The following is a 20,248-nucleotide window of genomic DNA, read 5'->3' as shown; positions in this document are numbered from 1 at the left end:
TATAAACACAAGTACACACTCTTGCCATCTCAGATGCAGGAAGGAAGGGTTATCCAGGAGATTTCTCAAGAGAATGGTCTGAGAATGCTTCTTCCTGCCATGGCTTGAAGTATCTGGGGCTAATGCGAAAACATCTTTTCGATACAAAACTGGTTCATTAATGTATTGTCGAAGGCTTTCATGGCCGGAGAACGATGGTTGTTGTGGGTTTTCCGGGCTGTATTGCCGTGGTCTTGGCATTGTAGTTCCTGACGTTTCGCCAGCAGCTGTGGCTGGCATCTTCAGAGGTGTAGCAGAGGTGTCTTTTGGTGCTACACCTCTGAAGATGCCAGCCACAGCTGCTGGCGAAACGTCAGGGACTACAATGCCAAGACCACGGCAATACAGCCCGGAAAACCCACAACCACCACTGGTTCATTAACACTGGCAGAGTTACACCCCTCTAAAGCCACTGAAGTGGAGGGCTTTGAAGGATACCGCTCTGTTTCGGATCCTGTTGTAAGTTTACTGTTTGATCAAAGCTGGGGAGCCGCCTTGCCTCATCACCTCAACGCAGGGCAATTTCAGCTACATGTAAGCTCCCTATTATAGACTGTAAAGGATCCAGCAGCAGAGGAGAAGCCAGCCCAGCACTGCAGGCTGAGTTGGAGTTCACCTTGGCGACAGCTTGGCAGAACTGCAAATAATGCTTATACAAACAAGTGCGTATACTGCAACTGGAGCGAGTTAAGAAGTCCTCTCCCGACCAGGTGCATATCATTCTTGAATGTTCTAGGGTCTAAATGCACAAACGGTTTATTGACACAATGATTGCTCTTCAAAACATGCGTAGGGCCCTCCCGTTACCAATCTGACGGGCTCAAGTATGTATCAGTTAAGTTTGTGAACTGTGCTAAGTTAAAATGTGAAAATCCTGTCAACGTGAACCCTACAGCACAAGACTGTAGGCCAATTCACCTGTTACTATGGAAGCTACTGCCAACTGGTTGGATTCTCTACCATTCCACTAATAAAGGAAATAGCTCAGTCATAATTATTAGGCCTCCAATCTTGAGCTTCCACAAGAGAATATTGAAGAGGGGAGGATAAACTGAAAGGTACATAAAAAAGGGGATCTAAGATTAGAAAGTACACCCAAACCAGGATAAAAATTAAAATATTCAAACTTTTTGAGGAAACAAATGTCTTTTATTTTCCAAAATAGTGACACTGGCTAAAAACAAGACCCATAATTATTTTTTTTCTCAGTTTCCTTGTGGTTCTCCAAAACAATGGCACCTGGCTGATTGAAGAGCCTGCCTTTCTAAGGCAGACAGAAAAGGCACAAAGTAATCTGCATATTAAGATGCATGCCAAGAGAAAGACTACAGAAGTTCGAAGAAGTGTGACTCTGGGGAGAGCAGCAGCTGCAGAGTACTTGCTCACGTGAAATGAGAGTGCGAGGAACATATGTTAGGAGTACAGCAGCAGCTGCGTGCCACAAGACGCCCACTAGGCAGCAAAAATCTAATGGCCCACGTGAATAGGAAGGATGCCCAGCACAGGGGGAAGTAAGGTGCAGAAGAAGGCAACTTTGAAGGGGAGCAGAAGCTACGATAAGGCTCCACCTTCCTATCAGGGGGATAAAGGAAGATAAGGCCGCATGTAAATCCTTCTAGCTGGCCACATACATTTCAAAAAGGCAACAGAGAAGGCACCCACCCACTCCTCTCCCACGATAAAGCCCCAAGTACATTGGAACCTGCCAGTTGCACCCCAGAAAAGGAGACAGAATTCCAGAGTTTGTGCAATTGCCGCGGCAGTGGCCAGATGCACAGGACGGAGCATCAGCTACATAACCTCATAGCCGCTGCGGATTCCTTTCATCAGGCAGCAGGCAAAGATGATGCCGAGGAGCTGAAAAAGAGATCACAGAAAGTCTTATCAATGCCGGGTTTGTTTACTTGGTTTTTGGTGGGGGTTACATGCAAAAGCAGAGTGTTTCATACTATATTGAGCACCTGCAGGGAAAAAAGCCGGAAGACTCTTTTTTGGGAACAGGTACGACAGAACGCTCCAACGCTTTCCGTTGCACAACCCCAGCCCTATATAGTCCCTCCACTCCCTGACAAGCTCGGTTTGCAACTGGGCTGTTATAGTCTTTAAGTGACTTATAGGAAGTATCCCAAAGTGCCACTTTTATTAGCCTCCCTCACACTAGACAGAGGCAGACAATAGTTTTGTTTTCTAGATACCTAAAAGTAGTACAATAAAGGTCATCATTGCTCAGGGTTTATATATGCATCTTAGTGATATTGGCTCGTAGCATCTCTCTCCCCTTTAAACATTACTTCAAACCTGCAAATGTTGCTGGACTACAGACAACAGTGGATTGAAGAGATGTACTTGTGCACGACATTGAAAAAGAGATGCCTCAATTATGTCACCTCCCAAATTAATCCGACCCTTAGTATCCATTTTGCATCTTCAGATCAGGTAAGCAAGCCAGGGCCCATGAAAGGCTTGTGGAAACAGATACCGAACTTTCTGGCAGTTCTGTGCATCTGAATGTGGAACTTGGGGGGGCCAAAACAATACTGAAGGCACAGAGAGTCGGGTTCCTCTTGGATAGCTCGGCTAGGCAACCCACAAGCGACAGCAGCAGGTTTTCACTATGAACAGCAAAGGGAGAAAAGGAGGCTGCGTATCTTAAGGGGCACTATACCGGAGCATTTTGGAAATGGCTTGGTTTGTTAGCCCTTCAAGGGATTGACTTTAATGCCCCCCCCCCCAGATAAAAGTTTCCGTCCCTCCAATGTACTGGAACGTTTAAAAACTGTTCCAGTAACTATTTATCTCTCACGTTCCACAGGTTGATCCAAATGGTAATAAGGTTTCCTGCAATCTTGGTTTGGCTTCATAATATGCTGCCAGGAGCAGGAGACGCACAGCAGAGCAAGAGAGGCTCCGGCATCCATCGGGCAACCTGTAGTAAGCGTATTTCTATGCACTGCAAGAGTTTGTGCCAGAAATGCACTCCTGACCCCTCGACAAGAGCCTGCGCAAACCTCTCAGCTCTGGGGGATGGAGGAGGCCAAACGATCTTTGCCTTCCCAAAGACTGGGCAATCCAGCCGCCAAACGTACAGAGTTACACTACATTTATGGAGCTTTAGTAGTACTCTGCCTCATGCTACCGTGAGGGCTTGTCCATTGTCCAGCAGCTAGAGCTCTGGCAGGGCGGTATTGTGTTCCACACAGCGGCGGTACAAACAGGGCAGAAACGTTTACTGCGCGGAGGAGAGAGAGACATCTCTAGCCCCCAGGGTCACAAACTTGGAAGTGCACGGACAATTCTGGGTGAAATCTTAGAAGCCAAAGCTAAATAGGACTTCTGCTGACATAAGACGTGACCCCAGAACCTTGCACCGCCCTTTGCTTCTCCTCACGCCTAACAGAAGCAGATTTTAAAAATTAAGCAAAGCCATGTTGGATCAGGCCAGTGGCCCATCCAGTCCAACATTCTGTCACACACAGTGGCTAGAAATCCAGTGCCATCTAAAGGACTGTCAGTGAGGCCAGGACACCAGAAGCCCTCCCACTGCCTTCCTTCCAGCACCAAGACAACAGAGCACCACCTCCCCACAAAGAGAATACCATCTATCTCCTGTGGCTAATAGCCACTGATGGACCTCTGCTCCATATATTTGTCCAGTCCCCTCTTGAAGCTGGCAATGCTTGTAGCTGCCACCACCTCCTGTGGCAACGAATTCCATGTGTTTATCACCCTTTGTGTAAAGTAGTATTTTCTTCTATCTGTTCTAACCCGACTGCTCAATAATTTCATAGAGTGCCCACGAGTTCTTGTATTGTGAGAAAGGGAGAAAAACACATCTTTCTCTACCTTCTCTAACCCGTGCATTATCTTGTAAACCTCTATCATGTCTCCCCTCAGTCGTCTTTTCTCCAGGCTAAAGAGCCCCAAGCGCCTCAATCTTTCCTCATAGGGAAAGTGTTCCAACCCTTTAATCATTTTAGTTGCCCTTCTCTGTACTTTTTCCAGTGCTATGATATCTTTTTTAAGGTGTGGCGACCAGAACTGTACACAGTACTCCAAATGAGGCCTCACCATCAATTTATACAGAGGCATTATGATACCTTGTAGCGTATTATTCAGATTGTAGAATTTAGCTTTAAGACATCACTGTTTTAAGGTGCCGATCTCACCCAGTACAACCAGCAAATACTGTCACACAAATTACCCTTCCCCCCTAGATGGTTAAAACTCAAAGAAGTACCTCAAAGAAGGCAATGCCCAGCGCCACTCCTGCCACAATGACGACGTGCTTTTTCATCCAGCCCTCCATTTGGGACACACAGCCCTGCAGGGACAGAAAATGAGGACAGTTACATGAAGGACCCAACAGGAGGCTTCAGTGCCCCGGAGCAAAGCACGTGCCCCGCCCCAGTCATTGGGCAAGCGCTCCTGTATACGCACATCTTTGAAGACGTTGGCAGGTGTTGGGTCCTTGGTACAATCAGTTGTGTTTCTTTTGCAGCACGATTCAGGCACACTCCGGGGGGAGAATCCTGGTACCTCAAACCAGTCGGTGAAGTTTGTAGCTCCACAGCAAGAATACTATGAGGCGGGGAGGAAAGAATTAGACAGAGAAAGTGAAGTATCGTACCAGAAGGAGATGCTTCTTTGCTCCTAGTCTGCCCTAATCCCCCTCTACTTCCTAAGCAAGTTCATCCTCAGCCATTTTGCAAGACTATTGTTGTTGTTCCAGTTTCATGAAGGAGAAGAGAGAATCTGAGGCCAAGCCAAGACCACCAAGGCATTTAATCCAAGCCCTGCACTCCACCCACTGGAACATGCTCCCTGCTTGAGTGACAGAGGGCAGAATCTACCTTCCGGAACAGAGTGTGTGGTGGCCCTGTATGTTACAACAGGCACAGTATGTTAAAACAAGGGGAACTGAACCATACAAACAAGAACGAAGGCTTTACATAATGGTTCATTCATGGAAGGTGGCCACTGGCTTACAGGATTTTTTAAAAAAAAAGATTTGACAAGTTTAGAAGACAGTCACGAGTAGACCTATTGTCAATGTCAGCTAACAGAACTTCATTTTCAGAATGGATTTATTTTTATTCCATTTGTACCCTGCCTTGGTCCCCAATACAGAGTGGGACTCAAAAGGGGTTACATTATACTCTCAATTTTATCCTCACAACAATCTTACGAAGTAGGTTAGGCTAAGAGTTTGTGACTGGCCCAAGGTCACCCAGCAAGCTTCCACGGGTTCAAAGATCTTTGTCAAATACTCCAACCACTACACTACTCTGGATCTCCATCGGAACAAGAAATGCTGGGGACAAACAGTGGCGGACATCTGCCTTCATTCCCGGCTTGCAAGACTCCCAGAAAGGCATGCGGGGCCACACTGAGAGAGACGCTGCAGGCGTGGCCTGCAGTCCAACCCCACAAGTCTGTGTTTCTCATCCCGCTGTACCTCTGCACCCTCCAACAAACCCCGTCTGAGACTGAGCGTGCTTTCAAGAGCAGGGTAACAAACAACATTAGTATGTCTTGAAAGAAGCATGTCCCAAGCCTTGACCATGCAGCAAGCCGCGGTCTAGATTCTGACCGAAGCACTTTATTGCCAGCTCAGACAGCCTCCCAGTTAGGAAAGACCCCCGTGCACACGCAGGCCCACGAGGGCCTCCCCGTTCCATTTTGTGCAGAATACAGAGCCTCCTTCTTGCACTCACCCCTCTCTGCAATTTATCCAAGGCCTCTCTGAACTCTTTACTCGTATTGTATTGTGCCATTTCTTTCCTGATCTCGACATCAAGTGCGTCTTTGATCTTTGAACAAAAGACAAAGGTGAGGTGGTTGATATCTCGTAAGGCTTACCTAGGACACTCGCGCAATAATTAGCTGCTCAAAGGAAGTCCTGGGGGGAGGGGGGAGACAAGGATAACTCGTAGGTGGATTATCTATTGGTGGAGTCAGCTCCGGGGAGATTCCACGGTCCAAAGGAAGGACCCCCCCCCCCGCCCTCTACTCCCGTTTCCCTACAGCCTTTCTGCAGCGGCCGCAGCTGATCCTCGGACCACAGCTTCATGACCCTCGCCATCACAGAGACCCTCCCCCATCTCCTACCTGGTTCTTGAAGATGTAGCCGGCAATAGCAGCAGCAATCTCCACCAGGAAGATCACGGTCAGCAGGATGGCAAACTGTGGGGAAAGGAATCCGTTGTTTAAAGGTCGGACGCGTGCGCTCATCTGCTGCGATTTCATAGCACGGGTGTGAAGTTTGGAACTCAGCGATGGAGGAGAGGAAACTCCCTCCTCTCGAAAACCCAACGGAGGCATCGACTCTGGTGGAAGCATTTGCCTCTGGACAGGAAACAAAACTACGGAACTCCCCACCAGTTCAGGGAGCACAGCATCAGTTTGGTGTCGTGGTTAAGAGTGTGGGACTTTCATCTGGAGAGCCGGGTTTGATTCCCCACTCCTCTGCTTGAAGCCTGCTGGGTGGCCTTGAGCCAGTCATAGCTCTCTCAGAGCTCTCTCAGCCCCACCCACCTCACAGGGTGTTTTGTTGTGGGGATAATAATGACATACTTTGTAAACTGCTCTGAGTGGGTGTTAAGTCATCCTGAAGGGCGGTATATAAATAGAATGTTGTTATTATTGATGATTGCACTAGATTCATAAAACGAAGTGGAATATTTTGGGGTAGAAACAGCACCTCCAGTTTCTAACATTCAGGGTGGAAAAGGGAGTCTGTCCCTTGTAACACAGCTCCTCCCTAACCTCTACCAACACTCCCCAGCCAATAGACCCCCCCTCTCCTCCCTACTGATTCAGATCCACAGCACAATTGTGACCGTCAGCCTTTCCAGACCCGGGAGGGACTCGTGCCCAGGAGCCTGCACAGGACCCCCCCCCCCGGCTGTGGCCGCACAGCAGTTAGCCATGCATCCAGGTCACATGTTAGGAAGAGGAGGGGCCAGAATCAGCAGGGGTGGCTCCACGCTGCAAGTGTGTGCAGAGCACTGGAGAAGAGACCAGCATGGGGGGGGGGGCTGGCTGGGGGTGGGGAAGAAAGCAAGGGAGGGCTTTTGCCAAGGGGGGCTGTGAGGCAACCTATGCTACAAAGGAACCCTCTCCCCGCTGATGGCCTTGCCGTGCCATCTTCTTGTATGCATGCAAAGAGGCGCGTGATGGGTGTGCCCTTCCTCTGTATGTGCTGCAGGATGTTCTAAGCAACAGCCAAAAAAGTACGGTGGCTCTACAGGGACTCAGGACTTGCAGGGAGAGCTCCATGAGACCCTTGAGTGTTCCAACGTTGCAGGCCACGGTCCTGAAGCCTCTCGGTGTCAACCTATAGCCCTCATTGTACCAATATCCTTCCAATCCATTGCAGTCGTTCTCGGTTTCTGCTCACTCATTCACCTCCAGCTCCAGTGCTAGACAAAAAGCCAAGGGGAGACCCTTTGCATTTATTATTTTGAAGGTACGATTTGAAAACAACAACCCTGGAACATTGGAAGTCAACTAAACTTCCTCCAAAACGCAGATAGTCCATGGCACGCACATTCAAATGGATTTAACGCAACAGTAATTAAGCACCATCAGTGAACAGTGCGGCTGGGGATTTAATGGACGGAGTACAGGTTACCGAGTTCTGCTCTAAGAAACACAAAGCGTAGCAAAGGAAAGGCAACCTTGCAAGAAGTTCTGATCACAGAAGAAACGGAGGCCCTCGTGAGAAATCAAAACACGGTAGACCTTCCACAGCCCATGTACTATCCATATTAACCCTAACCCTTATGCTGGACACAAAGAGCAGGCCTGTGTATTGCAGAATTCTACATCCAGCACGTGTGACCAAGTGGTAGAAACCGACCATTTATCCTTCTGTATTTTTTATTACAGACCCTCAATTCTAAGTTTTCATCTCAACCCGCACTTCAACAGTCCATCAACACTCACCGTGGTCACCATGCAGTAGTTCTCCTTCCATGCTCCGCAGCAGCCGAAGAAAGCGATGAAGAAGACGACGACACCCACAATCAGGATAACAATGGGAGCCCCTGAAGCAGACACGCTGGTTATCTGCAGGGTGTTATTCAGCTCAATCTGTACGAGGATCCCCAGGACAATGAGAGCGATGCCACAGAGCTGTGGGGAAGGGGGGGGGAGAGAAGCCGTCAGTACAGCAAAGGTGGAGAGTCCTTGCATGATGAACCAAAGGTCTGCTCGTATCTGCCTCAAGGTGAGTCACAACAAGCGATTCCACTGGATAGATGGGGGAAGGCAGAGAAGAAACCTGCAGCCACCTAACAGCCAAATTATTTGTTCCTCAGCATACGTAAGTCCAGGGCTTTTTTTCTGGGAAAAGAGGTGGTGGAACTCAGTGGGTTGCCCTCGGAGAAAATGGTCACATGGCTGGTGGCCCCGCCCCCTGATCTCCAGACAGAGGGGAGTTGAGATTGCCCTCCGCGCCGCTGCGGCATGGAGAGCAATCTCAGCTCCCTTCTGCCTGGAGTTCAGGGGGCGGGGCCACCAGCCATGTGACCATTTTCAAGAGGTTCCAGAACTCCGTTCCCCCGCGTTCCCCCTGAAAAAAAGCCCTGCATAAGTCCAATGACAGATATAGCATATTGGTCGCCTGGCATATCGGCAGTGTATGACATGAGGGGGTGCACAGCTGCTTAAAATATTTAAACTCATGTGCGTGGCCAGCATGTTCTAGCTGAGCTTGTGGCAAGAAGGTGCCAGACAGAAGCATTTCTTTTATGTTCAGGAGAAAGAGGAAACTGTAAATTATGCAAAACGTTAAAGACAAATCTACTTGAACCACGAAACATCTATTAGAATTGTCTTGAAAACGGATTAATAGCAACCCTAGGTTTACTATCTGTTAACTGAACGAATTAGGGACAGTTACCCATTCACCATATCGATGGGGCAAAAAGGAGATCAACGCCACCGTCACAAACACAGAGCTGCAAAAACAGCTCACATTAATGAGCTTCATTAACCCTCAGAGCACACCCCGCTGAGAACCTCCCAGTCCTTAGGGGCTCCACCCCCCCCAATTTTTCCTAACCAGGAGCTGGCAACCCATGGGTAATTGTTTTAACAAAAAAGAAAACTGAGTCAGATGACAGTAGAAACATTTGTTTAGTTCTAGCACACCGATTTTCACATAATAAGGCTCTCTGTATACGTCTGCTGAATGTTATCCCACCCACCCCATTCGTTATATCCTGTACTCATTTTAAAAACTTCCTGTTTTTCATTGGCCTTAGAAGCAGAGTATTTAAGTAAAGCAATCAGCACATTCCCTTTAAGAAACGTTTCATGGATCTGGCTGCACTTATCTTGGAACAGCAATTCAAAGACGCAGCGAACGTTGTTAATTAGCAGGAGAGGCCACATATGAAGGACAGAAGAGGAAGCAGCGTGACAGCATTTGTACTTGGCCACACTGCCCAGATCTGGTCACATGCTTTTAAAAAACGTGTTTGTTCTTTCTGTTAAAGGTTTACCAATCAAGTATAACTGGCACACAACACTCACACAGCTCTCAACAAACCCCACCAGCTGCCATGTGAGAAAGTGCATGCTATTCTAATTCACTGCACAGTCCCAGAATAAAGTTGTATCCGCCCAAGATCTACAATGCAATCCAAGGCAGAGTTACTCCACTCTAAACCCACTGTTACTGGAGAGAGGAGGGGCAGGGAGAGACTGGAAGCTGGTAAGCGGCAACTCCAGTAGGTGCGCACAGCAAAAGCTTTAGAAGGACTAAAAAGTCAGCCACATTCCTGCCAACTTAGAATCACGACAGCCTAGGTAAGAATCCAGCTCAGGACTGAGGCGGAAGGCCACCGAGGAAGCTTTTCTGCTCCACCACATCCATTAGAAACACAGAACTTCTTCCCTCTCCAGGCTGATTCACCACCCAGTTCCCAAATAGTTTGTGTGTTTGTGTGAGCTAGTGTTTGCTTTTCCCTATCAAAGCAGGGTGGAGGCACTCAAAGCAAAGAGACCCGGCCTGTTTCTAGATGGGCACACAGTGAGCCACGGGAGGAGAGATCATTGCCACCTTTACCCAAACAGACGCCTAGCAGTGGATACGTCACTGGCCGGACTGGGCCAGATGGACGTCAAAGATTTTGTGCCAGGTGGGGCTGAAAAGAGCACACAGGAGGGAAGAATTAACGTTGTTTAATCCCTGCAACTTGCTGATTCACCCCTACCTTGAGTAACCAGCCTCCACTAGAACTGAAGTGGATTCCTCTAAGCACACAGGAGGGGTCCTCCAGGGACCAAGCAGAGAAGCAGCGTGAGCAGCCTGGGGCGAGCCCTCGGGAGGGGAGGGGAGCAAGAGGCCAGGGGGAAGGGGGCGTGGCTCAGTGCTCGAGCATCGGGCAGGGCACGGCACGGCACGCAGAAGATTCCAGGTTCAAGTCGGTTAAAAGGATCGGGCAGGAAGTGATGTCAAATATCTCTACTAGAGAACCTGGAGAGCAGCTGTCAGTATAAGACTGACCCTGATGGACCAAGGGCCTTATTCAGGGTGGGGCAGCTTCATATCACATGTGCCACTCCCTGCTTTATTGCAGCGTTGCCCTATTCCATCCCCTAACCAAGGAGTTAAGAATCTTGCTTCAGAAAGAACAGAAGTCACGTTTTGCCCCACAGCAGTAGGGAGAGAAGAGCGTAAGACTGAATAGCTGTCACTGTTGTTAGCACGTGGAGACAGAGGAAGAGGAAAGGTGGGCTACACACAGCAGCCAGTCCCATGACCGGAAGCAACCGTTAGCAACATCGGCAAGGGCTCCCGCAAGCCTCCCACCCCCCCCCTGCATTAGTTGGGCTTCCCAGCTTCAGTCTGTGGGTTGTGTTACCATCTGAGGCAAGATGCTGCAGGGAGGCTGCTACAGATGCCCCGCCCTGGAAAAAGCCTCTGGAGCAGCTGAAGTGAGAACTGCTTGCTTGCTGCCTGCTAGGCACTGCCAGGGAGCATTCTTTCCTTCGCAGCCCCTTGCCCCACAGCCATGCAACGCCTGCTTAGCGCTGATGCAGTTCTATCAACTCCGTTCCCCCTGCCGCGAAGAGGCCCAGCCGCTGCATTGTGTTTTCTGGGAATCCTTCCATGCTTTCTGCAAAGCACAGGAAACGGAAAAGGGAAGGGCAGCTCAGCAGTAGGTGGGCAATAGCTAGGAGCAGACAACACACACACCCCGGAAGAGCCAAGACAAACAAACGCTAACCCTCACAGGTCGGTTTTAACACCACGTACTTATTCAGGGTTGTTCTCATGTGTAACTCTAAGCCATTTTTACCTTCCCTTTCCCACATTGATTACTGAAAGGAAGTCACTCACACACACACACGTCTTATTTGTGGAAAAACCGGTAGACCGTTCTCTGTCGAGGGAGGTACTTACGGCCCAGCAGCAGTTAGATCATATTACATCAGACACAAGATGACAGGAGAGGTATTAGCAAAGCTACATAAAATGGCCCTATCCACAAAACCCCAGGAAGCGCAATTGTGTCCTCCTTTATATGGATGTTCCACAGTTTCAGTTTATCTCTGCTTAGGCGGCAGAGGAAAAACCACAGGTTTTTTTCCACTTGTTTCATACTAGCATTACAATACATGTTCAGCCGCAAACAGAAAAGACTCTTAAGATATCTTCGTGGAAGGTAGGCTTACGGGTAGGTGAAAGGGGACGGGGGTTTTCTGGTGCATATTTAACCTTCCAAAGCCTAGTTTTTTCAAGGCAGACTTCTACATGCCGAACTGAACTATGAGGGGCCTGACCCCGCTTACTCACGGAATTCAGCTCTAGGTGAATAATGGAGTGCCCAGAAAATTGCCAAAATCATTTTAACATTCTGCCTTTTATCAGGAAAAGGCTAGCAGGATACGAGTTCTCTGCGTTCAATCCAGAGAACTGAATGGAATAGACAACCTCTATGGAATCTCCTGCCTCTCTCAAAAGCTGCTCTAGAGTATTTGGGGGGGGGGGGGCGGCGGCTCAGGAACACAGTCGGCTGTTGCATGGGATGGAGAAGAGGCTGCACTCACGGGAGGTAATCAACCGTATTCCATGAGCAAAATAAACACTCATGCAAGGGGGAAAGAAGGTGATTTCCACGAGTTCTCTTTTCTGGTTGCAACACTTCAGAGTACATCTTATTCTGCTCAGGAGCAGCCTGGGCACTGGGGGTGGGGAGGTGGGTGGGGAGAATGACTGGAGGAAGCCACAAGGGGAAGGAGGGGTGATCCATTCCTCGAACTCTTCTCTATTCACAGTTCGTTTGATCCAACCCACTTTTTTTTTAAAGCGTTTCAGTGTCTAGTTTCAGTGTCTAGGAACTCCAAAGTGTCACTGACGCCCAAAAGAGAACATTCATAAACCACAGAGTTCTTACATACAAAAACAGCATGTAGACTTCACAACCGTTTGTCCAACTTTTAGAATTCAGCAGAATGAAAACAAAACTTCTAGACCCAATTTGGAAACAGAGGGCTAAGATTCCTGAGACTTACTCCCGCAGGTCACATAAGATACTCCTCCTTTCTCCATATCTGACTGGAGGAGCCCCAGGGTTCTTTTCGCCCAGTCCTATTTACCATCTTGATCCAATTAAAAGGGAAGGCAAACATACGGCTGGCTCACCCTCTTTGTGGTTGACAAAGTAAATACTGTCTAATGCCATGAAAGGCAAGTATTTGGGAATTACCTAGCTAAGCATTATTGTCTTATTCAAGACTAAAGCTTTATCCGGGGGGGGGGAAGAGGGGGGCTGGTACCAGGAAACTGTAAGAACAAGAACATGCATAGGTGATGGACAGAAGAGACAATACCATTATAACACACAAGTTGCATGGGCATACAGTGAGAACATATTACCTTACCTTACCCGTCCTTTAGCAAAGGTCCCACGCTGCTGCAAGCTCCAGCCCCCCCCCCCCCACTGTACTTCATCTCCCCAACCATATACATTCTTCATCAACTAGTTTAACATAATCTAACAGAGAAACTTGATGGCACCAATGGGATGCACCAGGCAGGAAATATTTTGGCCGAACAAGCATTACTGAATGCAGAAACACGGGCTCTGACTTGTCTCTTCCCACTCTGTTCAGCCGAACCGGAAGCCCTCCTCCTGTGCAAGAAACCTTCTTCCAATAGAATAGCCTTTCCCACTGGAGGAAGGCATCTTAGTCCAGAGGAGACTTCAAATTTGGCTCAGTAAAGTGGAACGGACCAAGTCTCTAAGCCTGGATCAGGGACTGGTGACCCCCCGTCCCTCTGAAGAGCTACCATCTGATCCCCAACTGGCAACCACAGAGGGTCAGCAAGAGGACTCGGTTGGAAACATCTTATAGGACGTTTTGCTTTAACAACCACAGGAACAGCAAGGCCCGTCAGACATTTGCTTCTCTCATTCATTAGATCAAGATGGTAAGAAAAAACTGAGTTCAGAGAACCCTTGGGCTTGGTCCCCATGATATGAATAGAAGGAGATATATTATGTGATCCTCCTGGGTTCCAAAAAAGTCCAGAAATCCTAGTCCTCAATCGCCATCCTGGCTCTAGAGCTTCTAGGCAGGAACCGAAAAGAGTCTGAACTGGCTGTCAGCATCACCATCGAAGAAAGCTAGTTGTTTAAACAGGGTTCCTTCAGTTCAATCTGTAGCATACCTCAAGACATTCATCGCTGAAGTTACTCCCTTTCCCATAGCTGCCATTTTGAAGTCTCAAATTACACAGAACAGAAACGACCAAGAAGGAAAATCTACCCCTTTCTGCCATGTTGGACATCTCTGATGACGTTCCTGTATACCAATGTTCTGGGACACACGAGTCAGACCTCTCTGGTTTGTGAGGTTCCGTGTCTATATGGACTTCTTCCTCTACCACACGACTCTTTGCAATACATGATTTGTCACAGATTAAGCATCAGTTGACTAATAGTAGAAGGGGACAGCTAAGTTTGTTCCTGTCGTTGAGCAATAGCCAAGCATATGTTCTTTCACATTACAAGACTGTGATTCAGCCAGAGGCACTAAAAAGTGCATACAGAAGCTGATCTCAAACTATGATGGGGGGAAAAAAGATTAGGTTCTGGGCTCCCAGATCTGGTGCAAAGGAAAATAATCTACTTCATTCCAGCACTATAAGTGGGACCCAATCTACGTGCACACAAGGCACCCACACCACTAGTCAGAGGTCCTTTTCAAATGCTACGGCAGCTGCAGTGGTACAAGCGGGGGTTTCAACCGGACAGCTATCGAATGTGAAAAGAATGGACTGAAAAAGGAAAATGAGAACTCTTTCAGTGGCTGAGGAGTTATATTTGGCAACCTTAGTACCCAAACCTAATAAAGCCCAGAATGATGATGTCATTTGTCCTCTCGTCCCACTTCCCCAAACTGTACATCCCTTTTACAGATGACTGACCTACACTGGGATGAACAGATGCCAGTAGATATTGTCAGCTAAACAAAAACGCGCAGCCAGGTTGTAATTCATTTTGGGTCCTCATTGGGAAGAGGGATACAAATAACTAGACAACAGCAACAACAACAACGAGTAACTCCAATGTCAAGAAGTAAAAGTCTGGAGAACCTTTTGAGAGACGTGCATTTTCTGAGCCAGACACACTGACTTTCAGACTCTCTACTGAACTGCCAAGAACGGTGAAGTCCAGCAGTTTTGGAATTCCAAACTTATTTTTTCTTCACCACGAACACATCAGTTTCATTCATGAGACTACTAGGTCTTCCTGGAGAAGGACAGCATGCTATTCTTTTAATCTATCTGATGAGCTGTTTAAGTGTCATGGAAATATATTTTATCTCTATATTACTGGGATTCAAAACTTGAATATTACTTTTATTACTTTCTTGTTTTTAAGATTATTGTACCTCACTTTGGGCAAAATATAAACTCAACCATCATAAATAAAGTAGCTTGTGAAAGAAATAGGTAAGGCTGTTAGCTAGACCGGAGATAAAAACGTCCTGCCCCTGTAACAAATATGTGGAAATGGGCAAATGAAACTTTTCAGGGCATTAAACCTCTATTAAAGGGGAAGGATCTTTTTCTTAAGGCCAGCTGACTATCTTGGAAATGGGGTCCATTGTAGAACTGCTATAACTGTTCCAAAAGGTTTAAATCACAGATAAAACTATGTCCAGGGTCTGCCATTAACATAAGAAGTCCTAAAGAAGAATGGACTGCCTATAAAGAAGCTAGTGAAACCTAACAAGACATCCCATCTCCAAAGTCTGAAGACACCTGAAGGAAATTCCAAGCTAGGCAACACCCGGTTCCCATAGCCCAGCAACAGCAGCCAGGACTTAAGCCAGCGGCCTCAAGGCCCAGTAACCTCTTAATCAGTTTCTGTACCAAGTAAGAGAATCATTGGGTTGGAAGGGACCTCCAGGGTCATCTAGTCCAACCCCCTGCCTTCTCAAGATGCGGACTTCCTTGCACAGCTCTTATCCCGCAATTCTCTTGGGAAAAACAGACTCCCCCATTGCTCCCCCATCACTTACCCAGAATATAAAGTTGAAGAAGAAAACCAAGAATTTGACACATTTCATACCACCTTCAACCCCCATTTCGAAACTCAGTCCCTGTAGGAAAAACAAAGGAAAAGCGTCAGACATAAAATCATTAAAGGAAAAAAGAACTAGGAAAAAAGAGGATTGCTTGTGCTCTTTTCCAGCATTTCTCCAGCTCTCTACTGGATTCTTGCTAACCTTCTGTCTTTGTAAACTTGTGTTTATTTTACCCTCGGGCATGGCTTAGGAGACTGTCCTTGATGCGAACTGTGCTGCTCTCACACTGTGTAATCCGCCCTGAGTCCCAGGGAGAAAGGCGGACTACAAATGACATGAATAATCATGACGACGTCGTTAGCACCAGACAGCCGGAAAACGGAAATCTGGGAAAAACCAGCCTCAAGGCGTCGGTGCCCTCGGGGAAGGGCGTGACTGCGGCCGCGGCGGGCCTGGTTCCCCCCGGCCAGAGAAAGCAGCCCTCCGCCCCGCGGCCGCCTCCCGCCCAGCCCGGGGGGGGGGGGGCAAAGGAGGCCCCAGCGCCGCTCTCCCGCCCCCCCCCCCGACACCGGGGCCCAAAGGGCTGCTCGAGGGAGGGAGGGAGGCCCCCCCCGGCCCCCGGCCCCGGCCTGAGATCCACAGTTGGAGCCGTGCAGAAAATGGGGGAGGTTTGAAGGGGCTCCCGAGGAAGGAGGGACGCGCCAGGAGGGCGGGGCTGCGGCGGAGCAGCCGGAGGGGGGCAGGGGCGGGGGGAGGGCGCGGAACGGGGGCAGCAGGAGGGGGGGGGGTCGAGGCCAGTCGGCTCCAAAGGGAACCCCCCCACGCGAGACTCGGGGGGGGGGCCTGGAGCCGGAAAAGAGTGTCCGTGAAAGGAACACACGCACACAGGGACACACACAAAATACACACACGGGGACACACACACACACACGCGGAAGGAGCCCCCCGGGGGCCCACCCCACCCCCAAGCAGCAGCTGGGAAGGCGGGAGCGGGGCCGGGAGCGGCGCCTCCTCCGCCTCAGGGGGGACCCCCAGCCGCCCGCCCGCCCCGGGCCTCACCGCCGCGCCGACCACTCGCGCTCCCTGCTCGGCCGCTCTGCCGCTTCCTCCGCCGACGCCGCGGCCCCTCCTCCCGCCTCCGGCCCAGCCCAGCGCGGCTCCCTCCTGCGGGACGCGGCCGGTCATGTGAGGGGCGGGCGGGGCGGCCGGGCGGGCCCCGCGGAGTCAACAGGAAGCCCGGCCGGGGGGGGGGGACAGGGGGGGGGCTTCCCCGAAGCGGCGCGTCCAAACTTCTGCTGCGCGCAAAAAGTGACGGCTTTGCTGCCACACAAGGAAAGAGCCGGAGCCCAGCAGCGCCTCCAGGACTCGCGAAGTTTGTAGCAGAGCGTGAGCTTTTAGGACTCACAGCTCTCTTCTTCAGACGCGGCTAGAACGGGAGTCCATCTGGCCTTCTATCTTAGAGAGTGGAGTGATTGTAGAACCCAAAGGATAACAGCCGGCGAATGACAAAGGCAGGCGTGACTGAATAGAGTGGGGTATGCAGAGGGGTAGTGAGTGTGGAGAAATCAGCATTGGCAATGAGAGAGGAAGGCCAAGTCTTGATTCAGTCCAGGGGGATGCATTGTCTTGAGCTTCCTTATTAGTGGCAATTCAGCAGTCTCTCATTGCCAATGCTGATTTCTCCACACCCACTACCCCTCTGCACACCCCACCCCATTCAGTCACGCCTGCCTTTGTCATCCACTGGCTGTTGTCATTTGGCTTTTGCTATCACTCCACTCTCCAAGATATAAGGACAGATAGACTCACATTCTTCCTGAGCGCCACAGCTCTCTTCTTCAGGTACAGCTGGAAATTTTCCACGTCTGTTAGGAACGGCAGTAAGATTTAGGACACTCAGGTTTGAACCTCTGTTCTGCCATGGATGTTCACTGGGTGACCTTAAGCTACTCTCTCTCTAACTACAGTTGTCTCACATGATTGTTGCTATAAAGATAACGTGTAAGAGGGGAGAATAATGCAAGCTGCTTTGGACCCCCACTCAGGAGCAAAGTTAAAGTTATCTGAACTCGGGGTCCTCGACTCGTTGAGGAATTCAGATGTGACATGTTAGACATGAATGCAGGTACAGAAAAATACACTTTTTTGATCGCCTGTTAACCATGCAAGTGAAACCTGTGAACAGAGAGAAAGCAAACTAGCAAGATGTCCTATTTTTACTTTGGCTTTAAAAGACTAGAGTCCCTGAGACTGCTTCACATATCTGACCTAGGGTTGCCAGCAAACTTGAAGTGACCTGTCCTGAGCCTTTAAGAGAGCTCAATATGTGGAAATTAGCATCTTTTTTATATATATATATATATATATATATATATATATATGGGGTTGTTAGCACATGATAAGCTGTATAGAGATAAATGCTATAGATAGCTTATGGTGTGGCAGTAAATAACTTCACCTTGTAAATAATATCCCATTAAATAGAATTTTTTTCGCCAGGCCTGCTGGCAATCCTATGCTTAGATGGCTAGCATAAATAAAAAGAACTGAGTATAAGCTGGAAGTGTATGTGGGTCTCCCCCCCCCCTTGTTAGAACTATGTTGTGGCCAACATAAAGAGTACAAAGGGCAAAGTTTTAAAATAGGACACCAAGAGGAAGTTGGAAAGGCACAAGGGTTTTCTGTGCCAGTTATCAGCCAAGTAGTTGGGTAAACCAGCATAACCAGCATGTAATTTAAACTTACCAAGTTTTTATTTTGCTTGAAACCTATGAACTGATACTGCGAAGTTCTTCTGTTAGAGGAACAGGTAGCTGAGGAAGCACGTAATGCTCACGCAATGTTGGAACTGCTTTTCACATCTGAGCGGTCAGTACTTTGGGTATTTTCTCTGGTTTCATGGATCTGCCTGCAGGGGAAAAAATGCCCTGGCCCTTTAACAGGTTGAGCGCTCTGTCTAGAAGAGCCGCATATACGCAGTTATTGTAATAGGCCACTTTCCGCTGTGAAAAGCATCCCAAACCAGTATTGTGATAATAACAGTAACGTAATTGTATTCTGGACAGCGGTCTGCATAAATTCCCTAGTGCGATATACTTGAAAGTATGTGTGTGAAATTTTCCAGTGTTGCTTAAGACAGAACCTTTTAAGAGCGAGTTCCTTAACACTGTCGAATGAACTTAAGACAAAACAGTTCTCACAAAACTTTTACCCTAACTAGGTGAGAATTGTCTTTATCAAGCTTTGGGCTTGGACAACAGGCTTGATGGGAGATTTTTAAAAGAGCGTTAATTTCCTGCAGTCTCTGGGAATGCAACCCCCCACCTGGCGGGTCTGAAAGAGTTCCCATTGTTTGTTCCAGTTCAAGGAGAGCTGGGAGTATGGCTGGAGTTGGCCAAACCAAGGTCAGTAGGGGTGCAGGATTACTGGTTTCGCTGGGTGTATTCAGGACTTGTATATTTGGTCTGCTTGTAGATTTGTAGTTGAATATTATGGAGTCACCATACGGCTCTAGTTCCAAGGGAAGATTAATCCTGTTCCACTTCCCCTAGATTTTTCACTAATTGGGAAAGGGGGGAACTCTTCGCAGGTTGAATCCCATAGTCCATTAGCAGAAGGCGCAAATGATCAGTGATCTACCCTTTCCCCGAAGTCTTCTGACACCAGTTAAGTTTATTCCTGAGGTTGTGGGACTCACATACAGGAAGTAATGTGGGGGGAGGCTGCAATGGGAAGCACCCAAATTAGTTCCTTCCTTTCTCTTCCATGGGCAAAGCTCTGCTCATGGAACAGGCAGAAGCAAGCAATTTCACTCTCTTCCTCTCCCAACCTGCACGGCTATCATTCCACATAGATCCCACAGTCCCAGGTACAAACTTTCTTAGGGTCGGAAAGGACTGCTAGGGAAAGGGAAAGTAAGGAAGATCAAGAGTCCTACGCAATCTTTGTGCTGGATCCAACCCTGTGTTTACATGGGCGGTCTTCCTTTTGCAACTGAAATAAAATTAGAGTAGCAAATGGAATTAACTCTTCTTATGTCATGGAGATTGCATATAGCATATCAGCTAAGTAACATCTCTGGAAGTTGACAAACTCTCTAATGGAGCCTGGCCACTTACAAGCTTTTTCTAGTGTTTTGGGATAACATTAAGTGCTTTCGTCTCCTTGGAATCCCGTAAAGGAATCCGTGGAAGCACATTGTAGGCTCTTTTAATCTTCTCCTTACAGATTTCAGATACGTCTACTCATTAAAAACACTCAGCGAAGAGAAGCTAATTTCAGGAGCTGGATTTTAGCAGATTCATGACATTCAGCTATATGTTCAATGAACTATTGTAACATGATGATGATAACAATTGCCTGACCATGTACAGTAGAATCCCATGAAACAATACTTTAATAATATAATTTGACAAAGATCTTTCACAAAGAAAATTTTCAAAGTAACAGGAGGAAAACTGAACCTGGTCCACGGATACCTGATGCATGCACACCCCTAGGGGCCCACGGACCACAGGTTAAGAACCCCTGCGTTTAAAGAATACTGTTTGGTGAACATTATACTTAGTCTATCACAAGTGTGATTCATGTTTATTCCTTGGATGTGCACAATATCCTTAGATCTTTTCATTGCAGAGATACAACGGACATATAATTT

At 48.2% G+C, this 20,248-nt stretch overlaps 1 protein-coding gene across 1 annotated transcript; it reads right to left on the bottom strand.

The window, feature by feature from the left end:
• Nucleotides 1–1,166: 1,166 nt before the first annotated feature.
• On the bottom strand, nucleotides 1,167–16,744 carry CD63 (CD63 molecule). Its single transcript, XM_055003302.1, has 8 exons — nucleotides 16,651–16,744; nucleotides 15,586–15,666; nucleotides 7,987–8,175; nucleotides 6,148–6,222; nucleotides 5,754–5,849; nucleotides 4,477–4,617; nucleotides 4,277–4,360; nucleotides 1,167–1,896 (listed from the first exon to the last, which is right to left on the bottom strand). Exons 2-8 carry the CDS (start codon nucleotides 15,649–15,651, stop codon nucleotides 1,831–1,833), a joined length of 717 nt encoding a protein of 238 aa, XP_054859277.1. The 5' UTR covers nucleotides 15,652–15,666; nucleotides 16,651–16,744; the 3' UTR covers nucleotides 1,167–1,830.
• Between the last annotated feature and the right edge of the window lie 3,504 nt (nucleotides 16,745–20,248).

Source organism: Eublepharis macularius, chromosome 19 (genome assembly GCF_028583425.1).
Source record: "Eublepharis macularius isolate TG4126 chromosome 19, MPM_Emac_v1.0, whole genome shotgun sequence".
NCBI classification, from domain to species: domain Eukaryota; kingdom Metazoa; phylum Chordata; class Lepidosauria; order Squamata; family Eublepharidae; genus Eublepharis; species Eublepharis macularius.
Note: the sequence above shows the minus strand (reverse complement) of the source record. Positions and strands in the feature narration are given on the sequence as shown.